Consider the following 9,555-nt stretch of genomic DNA (forward strand, 5'->3'; position numbering starts at 1 on the left):
AGGACGGATGCTGCACTCCCTCCCTCCACAATTTATAGTGTCCCTCGCACAAGAATCTACGGAAAGTAGATAACGAGAGAGCATAAAAGCCAACGTCTCAGGAAAAAAGACGAGTCACTGTAGTGGATACACTACTCACTCTCGCAAGTGAATGAATGTTCTTATCGATGTATTCCTTCCTAGCCGTGGAAGACACAAGGAATGGTGAAAACATGTTCATTCAACTCAAATCAAGATGAGACAAGTGTAGGTCCGATCATGGAATAGAAGATTCCCCAATAATGCGAAGCTAACATGTAAGGCTTCGAGCACTTCAAGTCTTATCACAACATGGGAGCAAAACGACATGAATTATTAGACAAGTTGGCAGCGGAGGATAATTGGCTTCTACAACATAAATTTTTAGCTGACCGATAGATATTTTTCTTGTCTTGCACGAGTTTCTTGTTCGATTGCCTTCCTACAAAACTTGAGGAAAACAAGGATAAAAGATGATAGACTAAATGAGAAGTACTTTTAATATGTAGTGTTTTGAATAAATATAACAATATCTATTTATGGCACTAAAATAGGTATTTATAAGGTTTTTTTTAAAAAAAAATTATTTTATGAATTAATCTTATCAGTTGCTACACTAATTTCGGATATTTCCGAACTTTCACAATGTTAGAGTTGAGCAGGAAGAAAAAACAAGGAGAAATTCTCTTAGAAAAAAACACAAAAGAGAGATATAAAGGAAAAATATATATAATAATTGACTCGTTTTTAAAAGAACATGCCTAGATATTTAATCATTACGAGTTTTGTCGAGTATGTTCCTGACATAATTTTTGTAGAACTCTCTACCAAACCTTTTTTTTTTTTTCGACAACGAGCTTGAGATAAGTTCTAATGATAATAAAGTTAGTTGGCTCCAAATGAGGACAATAAAAATTTATTTGCAACAAAAAAGATTTTTTTATGAAGATTTTTTAAAAAATAAAATTTTAGTTGTTCAATAAATACCTCATGTATCTTATGATCTCGAATGTAGAAAATACTTCGATGCTTATAGACTTTTTCTTTAATAGGTTTAAAGAGGATGAAGAAAACAAACAGCTTCAAGATAATTTAAGCCTGAGCTTGGATTAATAAAAAAAAAAAAGCTTATTCGATGTATTTATCGAGCTAAATCTTGGCTCTCTCATTCTTCACATCTCTCCCTTGTCGCGATATATGATGACCAAGATCACATATCATATCACTCGTCGGTCCGTTTAGCGTGGATTAGCGGATTCATCTATCGAAGGCCATGGTTGTGTTTCCTATCATCTGTGCTTGATGCTGAGGAAAGCTGTCATCATTTTGTATATGAACAACTCAGTCATCTCAATCAGAGTCTTACGAGCATTGCACAAAAGTTTTGGCTTTGGTGTGCTTGGAATTAATCAATAAGTGGCATTGGAATTTAAATTGTCGATATTTGTTGGGTCTCGAAGTGCAACTATTGCACAACTCGTTGCTGCTCGTCTATTATGTGTTAGAAGAATCGACATATTACGATGTACTATAGCTCTTTGTTCAGTTTTGATATCTCAAAATATGGGCCATCGGTTGAACTTCTTTTTGATTGGGTGACCACAAATCCAAGAATCCTATAATCTTCTTTCACGAGTAAGTCGATTAAGCTTAACTTAAGATCCGTATTGAGTGATCACAAATCGAAAGGATCCAATACATGCTTTCATAGATGTGGTGATAAACTATGCTATTGTATAGTGCCTCCGATTGAGAGTCGACGAGGAAACTTCATAGGATGAGGTGATAAGTAGGAGCTGGAAATCTCCATACTTTTGTGAATCCCAATCAAGTTTAGACTAGACATGAAAGACATTTCATTGTTATTAATCAAGCAACGTAATTCAATAATGACATTCATTCCCTATACCAAGAATCAGATTAGTGATGATATTTCTATTGTGATGTTTCAAGAATTTAGTAAGAAAGAAATAGTAGATAATGTATAAATGAGGTATAAGCTTTGAGTTTTGAATGTCATAATTTAGTTTCGTAAAACTTGTGAAGTACAACAACATTTGCGTGTTCGTCGAGTACTAACACCACAATTTCCTTAGCATCTCAAATAATTATGTGGTCATCACAAAGTACAAACATGACAACCATGCATGCCAATAAACCATATGAAAACGATTGAGATTCTTATATTAACTTCAAATGTCATGTCAGGCTTTATCGTGCCCTCCCCCTCAATCTCACACATAAACCAAATGATCGTCCTACAATGACTTGACTCACTGTTAGAATGAGGCCCACTCAGCTTTACACGCCAATTTATGGTTCTTAGCGTCAACTTAAAATGATTCAATGCACGCCTTTATGATTTAATAATGACAGATGATTTCACACAACAATTAATATAGTTAACCATTTACAAATCATTCTGATTACATTTACGTCAATTGGGGTTGCATGTTAGACGTAGTCATAATTGATAATAAATCACTATTATTTAGATCTAATATGGTCATAATTGTATCTTCTTCGCTAAAGCCCTTTTTTTATATAGAATAAACAGAAGAAAAGACTATTTTCAAATAATCGTAAGTTATTCATTTATCACTTTTATTTATTTCATATTATTAATTTTATATTTTTTAATTATCTCATATTATTATTTAGTTAGTTTTTAAGTGCACTGATCTTTCCATAGTTTTTCATAAACTTATGGTTGTAACGTGTTAAACCCAAAAAGCCACGTAGCAATTTTATATTCCTCGGGGTTAGCCATATTACTTCTATTTTGGAGATGTCCATAGTCGCACCTTCCTCTGATATAATATGCCCATAATATTTAATCTTTTGTTAAAGAAAGTAAAAATTCGTAGTGACCGTGTTCAAAAGGCGATTTTCGGTATGTCTTCTTCGCACACTCGTATTTGATGATACCTGGATCGATGGTCCAACTTTGTGAATTCGTCTACTACTAGAATAATGATGAAACAAAGTGTGTTAAATGGACTAATTTCAATTTACTTGTTCATAGTTTAAACGTTTCTTTGCAAAAAAATTAGTCTAATTTTTTCATATGAAGTCAGAAGTAGCCATCCATTGTTTCAAGGATATTGTCAATCAATTGAAAGATCTTGGCAAACTTCATAATAACCTCAAAATTAGTAAGCAAGGTTCTGAGGTCACTATCCAAATTGCTGGAAAAAAATTGAGAAGGTCACTTATAATCCATGAAATGACATTTCAGGTTCATGAACTAGAAAATTATGAAAACCATCCCAAAAGAGCATTCATCAAATCTCATGCTAACATCAAAACAGTGAGCAAGATTCACATGTCACTTCTTAAATAATCACAAAAGAATTGATAATGCCACTTCTGATTTATTAGAAGACTCTTTAGGTTCATAATAACCTCAAGATTATGAAGTTGTTTGAAAGGTCATAAATATCAAGCCAATTCAAAAAGATGATTCAACCGAAATATATTCAAGGAAGACGAAATATCAATCCTTTCTAGAAACTCAAAGGAATCTTGAAATATCATCGAAATACTCGATGAAAAATATCAAATGATTACAGTATCATTTGTTTCGAGTGTAAGAAGAACTCGGCATACGCGAAAAAAAATTACATGAAATTAAATATAAAAAAGTAAATTTGACTGGAGGACAAATAGAGTTTGCCATGTACAATTCATTTGAGCATAATAATGCACCTACTTATGCTAAATTGCATGAAACATTAAAAATATATATATACTTTGAGTTAATAAAGTTTCTAGTAAATGTTGATATTTAAAGAATAAGCATGTAAGTTTATCAAGAAATTAAAATTCATCAATGTGTGTGCATATTAAATTAGTACTGAATGTAGTAAGCTTAAAAGTAATTCTATATCACCCACTTGTGATCATGTTCACATCCAATGAATTTGCAGTGGTGGTGTGTGTTTAGATCTATGATTCTGGGCAGTTCTTTATTTTTTTTATCGATAAAGCGATTATAGCCAAAAAAATTAACATTCTTTTTTTTTAAATTATTTCGATAGCTCTTTTATGAACTCTCAAATAATTTCTAATTGGTCTCTCCAAATTTTCTCTTAAACATGTAGCATTTGGGAATTTGTAGAAGTTCTACCACAGCCTCACTGTTGTCTCTCCAAACCATTTAAGTTCCTTTTCCACTGGCACATGCCATATTTCCTCTGAGATTTTGCAGGATTTGCACCTTAATCAGCATGTTTCCTGCTTTTTGGATCATATCTTCTAGTTATTATTATTATTATCATCATCTCAACATCAACATCAATGCTTTAAGAGGCAGAGTGCTTGTGTCATATTCCAAAAGAAGGTGCATTCCCCCTCCCTAACAAACCAGTCATCCATCATTTTCTAGCTGCCCTTCTTCATGTCTTCCTTGCATCTTTGGTTCAGTTGATGCAGAAGGTTCATCCAAGACACACACCTTAGCAAATGTGTTTTAAGGTGACAATAGCACACTCGATTCGCCCAGAGTCAATCAACCTTCTTATTACTGTGATCATTACTAGCTAACTCGATATCGCGAATCGGAGGAAAGCATAATCTTCTCTAAATAAATGAGGAGAATTGCGTGGAAACTAAGCTTTTACTTTCTGGGAGCGTATTGTATGGTGAATTAGCTGAATCATTCAGATAAAGGAATGGCCTCCATTCGATTGATAAGATGCTCGAAGTCCCACTCTATATAAATTTGTGTTGACTAGTAAACAAAAAACCAAAAATATTCGCTTAGAAGGATTAGTACTCTCGATACTTAAGTTTTAGTTAATTTAGTATTATCTATCAACATCTTCACACACATCTTTCCTTTCAGTGTCTACCATCAACAAGCTTTTTGCAACAAAGACAGATGGTTCACTCTTTCTATCTTCTTTTTTGTATCATATCAAAGTCCATCCTTTCCTTGGTTGAATCTTACAACTCTTTCCTATTCTTTTTCGGACATATATATAAATACATATATATAGATATATTATTTATACGTAACAAATGCATCAAACATCTTCAAATAAGCAGATTGACAGCAGTTGAGCGTCTGTGGTGCAGAGTTCTGCGCTTAGGTGGAAAGGAACTCTGCATCTATAGAACTACTCCCCTAACTAATGTTCTTTGTGATATTAATCGGTAATGATTGCCTTACTATAATGAAAAAGGAGAGGTCTCAACGCGTATGGAATAGTCAAATGGAAGCGAGGTCAATAGATCTGCCTTTATCGCTGGAAGACCTTCATGGGGTACACTTCGTATTGGAATCCTTCGCTCTTTAAGACTTAAAAGAAGAGAGAAAAGAGAGCTTTTGACTGTACAATCGAGGAGTACCCCTAGGTTTCTCCACGCTTTAATTAGAGTTATATATTGTTAGCATATAGCATATCTTTGTGAGATGAGGTAGATTATACTCGATGGGAAAAGCTTGAGCTAAGATTCCAAGTAATCTTTGGATCGAGATCCGAAAACTGAGGTGTCAGTGCTTCAGCCCACAGAACGTGCAGTGACAGATGTTAGTTTGCATGAACAATGAATTATCTAATAATGGTCACCAAAAATGAGGTTAAAAATAAGAATAAAATGGATTATAGTTTGTATTGCAAGGATCAACTGTGAGAAAAGATTCGATATGACCTACGAGAAATATCTTAATGCTCGATGCTGTCTCACTTGGAAGCTTCCTCGCGTCATTTACATTGGTGTGGTCAGCGTTCAGTAGCTGCAGCAAGAACAAATCCCTGGCATTGGCACGGGCACAGAGACTTTAGGGATGCGTGCCAAAGTACTATCCAACTAGTTTTATATTGGATGGGGTTGTTTTGAGTTCAAAGCAATATCATATTTGTCGGAAAGTTTGAGTTGACTTTTCAAGTATGAATAATAATTCATTTGTGACAATCGGGACGTAATGATGCATCCAATATTATCAGGTTGGTTGGTATTACGTAGAGATCATGTTTATCTCAGAGAATGACACTTTGGGACACTTCAACATCTCAGGATCATGGTGTGGATTTATGTGGCCATCGGAGCTGTAGCAGTGTTGATGAATTGCCTCTTCCTACTGTTGATTTGGTGGGAAGTTTCAGCCATAGACTATAGATAAGAAAGCACATTTCTTGCATAGTGATAGCAGGAATATTCATTTAATCAGAGATCGGTACGTGGCGGATTAAGCTAATTATTCAAATATAAAATACTTCTAGAATATTTCGTTCGTACCGTAAAATATTTCTTCCAACTGGATCAATCTTACGAGATATATCATACCATATGTCGATTTTTCACGTACTCAAACAAAAGGTCAATGTCGAGTCGACACGTATGTTCGAAGACTTGTGCATGTATGTTCAAACCAAGTAGAATCGATCATGAACATCGTCCCCCGATAGTGAAGAAAAATGCAATCTATGTATGTGGTGGCTTTACGGAGTGGCACTTAGGTGTAACCAGTTGCTAGTAATTGTTAGCAGCAGTAATCGTTTCTATTGTCACATATCATGCACAATACAAAGTGGATACTGGAGCTGCTTAAAAGTTCGCAGCAAGTAGTTCTTTCTAGAGTCCGGATGTGAACTTTCGATAGGGTGCCCAAATCGATCACAGGGTCAGCATGCATTATAATAAATAGGAGAAGATTTTTATGATCCATAGTGCATATTATTCAATGGGGAGCAGCTTTGACACAGTGGAAAAGGTTGGATTTCTCATTCCCTTCCTCTTCCCACTCTTCCTATCGTTGACAGAAAGCATGGGTGACCTGAGCTGAGGTTTCCTCGTCGCTCAGTGTGTCAATCGAAAAGACTGTACTGTACAACTTGGGGGTGTGTGAGAAGGCCTCTGGAGGAACTGCAATCGCTTTTATGATTACAGGGTCCTGCTGCTTGAAAGCGTCCCTGGAAATCGCCATTGGATCAAGCTGTATGGTCCTCGACTGGTGACTTGAGAGAGAATCTCAGGGGCAAGCCATTCAGGGGCAGCACAAAAGGTCCGAACTGAATACCGCTTTGGCATCCCACCATAGACCACCTGATAGAGATAGCAATGCATCAACACCAGGAAGAGAGGTCAACGGAGACGAAAAGTCAAGGGGCGGTATCTGACTTTTGATGGTTTTGGCTGGGTTACCTGTATTTGGTGGTGAGGTGATGGAGGAGCACGAGCATCTCCAGCTTCGCGAGTTCATTGCCAGGGCAGGAATGGGACCCGTTTCCAAATGGCATGAAAGTGTTGGGTTTTGGAGCAACCTGCAACAGTCGACAAAAAAGAGACCAGAATTATTTGTCTGCAGGAGGAGGAAAGGCGACTGATGGAGATAGGGGCGGCGCGGCCGTCCTCCTTCGCCCACCTCAAATCTGGAGGGATCAAAATTTTCCGGGTCAGCGAAGTTATCCGGGCTGTGGTGAATGTTTCGGAAGAGCGGCAACACCTTCCAACCCTTGGGAATCAGATACCCTGCACCACATCACACGGGGAGAAGTCAGCACAGCAAATACCTCCGCCGACATCCTTTGCATGGATAGAGGTTGTGACGCCAACTCACCTTCGTACTCCACATCTTCCACCGCTTCTCTGAAGGTAAAAGATAAGACGGAGGCCACCCTCATCGTCTCCTGAATCACCCTCGATGTGAGTGGCATCCTCTTGGTATCAGCCCAAGTCAGGGACTTGCCGTCTTTGCTCCTCGTGATCTCCTCTTGCTCTTCCTGAGATACGCAGTCCATGTCAAGCTCTTTCTACTGAAAACGACACTTGGAGATGGGAGGAGGAAGAGGAAGAAGAAAGCATCTTACCGTCACTGCTCGTAAGATGCCTGGGTTATCCCCGAGGTACTTGACAATCCAGGTGAGCACGCTGGCAGTGGTGTCCCGGGCTGCAAAGATGACGCCGATAATGTTGTCGGCAATCTGATCGTCGGTGAGCGCTTCTTTGGTTTCCATGAAAGAGCCAAGCAGACCATTGGCCTCCGTCTTCGACTGCGTCCTCCTGGACGACACAATCTTGGCCACAATTTGAGCCAGCTGTTTCCTGGCCTTCATTGCCTTGTAGAAGAGGGTCCCAGGCAGGTTGACGGGCATGGAGTTGTACCCCTTCTCCAGGGTGTAGTAACACTGCTTCAGATCCTCGATGTAGCAGATCTCATCATTCCCAAAGATAGAGAGGAGTGCCACATTGAACGCGTACTGCAGGAAAGCAGCGGACGCGCATCAAAACAGAGAGACAGACGACGGGAACACAAGGGAAAAGGAGGAGCAGAGCATCAAAGAAAAGCGATCTTTCACGGTGTTGGAAGGTCAGAAGTCGACCGAATCAATTTCCTACAGGTTTGACTTTGCAGCAGCTCAAATTTAGATTTGTAGTAGCGTCTGCGAGAGCTTACCGTCTTCATTTCAAGGAAGGTATTAACGAAACGGCCGTCCCAGGAGCGCAAGGCCCGGAGAGCGGCTGCCTCAATGCCGGCGACGGAGCCGCGGATGGCGTCGGGCATGAGAGCCCGCAGCACGAGGCGGCGGAGGCGGGCGTGGTAGTCGCCCTGCTGGAAGAAGATGGCCTGGGGACCCAGCATCCGCTCCTTGCTCGCGGGGAACGTCGGCTTGAACAGGTGAGCCCGCGTCACCAGCACGAACCTTGCCGCCTCAGGGCTCGACACCATGACGCAGGGGCAGCCCAGGATGTGGGTCTTAAAGATGGGACCGTACCTGCAACCACCATCACCACCAGCAGCGTTATGTGCGGTGACAAAAAGGAAATGGGACATCGACAACAATCCTTTTCCACCGACAGGCAGAAGCCACGAACCTCTTCTGCTTGAGGGCGAAGAAGGCGTTGGGATTGTTGGAGTAGAGCTGCAAGGTCTCTCCAATATAAGGCCAGCCCATGGAGCCCGGCGGCAAGGGCAGACTACGGGACCCGGTGAGGAATGCTCGCGAAAGCAGATAGTAGATGAGGCACAGGAACAGGAAGCAGAGGGTGAGGGACGGAAAAAGCATGATCGTCAAGGACGCATTCGGGACGACGGTGGCGACGCAAGTGGAACTCATCGTTGGTCGGAGAGGAGGAGGAGGAGGACAGGGGAAGGTGTGGATTATCCTGTGTGAGGATTTGATGTGCGTCAATGGGGAGGGAAGGGGGTTTTATAGGGGAGCCAATACAGCCGATGCACCCACGGAAATCTATTCCAGCTAATGTAGCTGAACCTCGGAACACTGAATGAAGCAGTGATCATAATATGCATCATTGCAATGCAATTGTTGGGAAAGATAGAAGAAAGACAAAAAGTAATATAAAACATAAATAAATAAATAATGATCAATGAGTGTAAGCTTCCCAAAGAAATGAAATAGTACGTGTCAAATCACTTGCACGTGTTTGACTTTCCAATCCATACTCTGTCAGTGTTTTTTTTCTCCAAGTATTTAGAGCTGAGTAGAAAAACTAAATAAAGCGAAAGTCAAACTCTCTTCCCAAGTTTTTGTTCTTCATAAATATATTTATTTATTTACTTAAATTCAGATA

At 39.5% G+C, this 9,555-nt stretch overlaps 1 protein-coding gene across 1 annotated transcript; it reads right to left on the reverse strand.

The window, feature by feature from the left end:
- Positions 1-6,663: 6,663 nt before the first annotated feature.
- LOC135678420 (abscisic acid 8'-hydroxylase 1-like) lies at positions 6,664-9,227 on the reverse strand. The gene is made up of 7 exons (XM_065191228.1): positions 8,839-9,227; positions 8,420-8,738; positions 7,833-8,222; positions 7,583-7,745; positions 7,388-7,494; positions 7,168-7,286; positions 6,664-7,068 (listed from the first exon to the last, which is right to left on the reverse strand). The coding sequence occupies exons 1-7, from the start codon at positions 9,078-9,080 to the stop codon at positions 6,954-6,956; spliced, it is 1,455 nt and encodes a 484-aa protein (XP_065047300.1). The 5' UTR covers positions 9,081-9,227; the 3' UTR covers positions 6,664-6,953.
- Between the last annotated feature and the right edge of the window lie 328 nt (positions 9,228-9,555).

Source organism: Musa acuminata, chromosome BXJ1-7 (genome assembly GCF_036884655.1).
Source record: "Musa acuminata AAA Group cultivar baxijiao chromosome BXJ1-7, Cavendish_Baxijiao_AAA, whole genome shotgun sequence".
NCBI lineage: Eukaryota > Viridiplantae > Streptophyta > Magnoliopsida > Zingiberales > Musaceae > Musa > Musa acuminata.

Excerpts from the sequence above, each read along its gene's own strand:
- LOC135678420 (XM_065191228.1), bottom strand. The coding sequence starts at position 9,080 with ATGAGTTCCACTTGCGTCGCCACCGTCGTCCCGAATGCGTCCTTGACG. Across the intron at positions 7,746-7,832 it reads GCATCTTACGAGCAGTGACG|GAAGAGCAAGAGGAGATCAC; the intron begins GTAAGATGCTTT and ends TGCGTATCTCAG. Across the intron at positions 7,287-7,387 it reads TTGATCCCTCCAGATTTGAG|GTTGCTCCAAAACCCAACAC; the intron begins GTGGGCGAAGGA and ends CGACTGTTGCAG.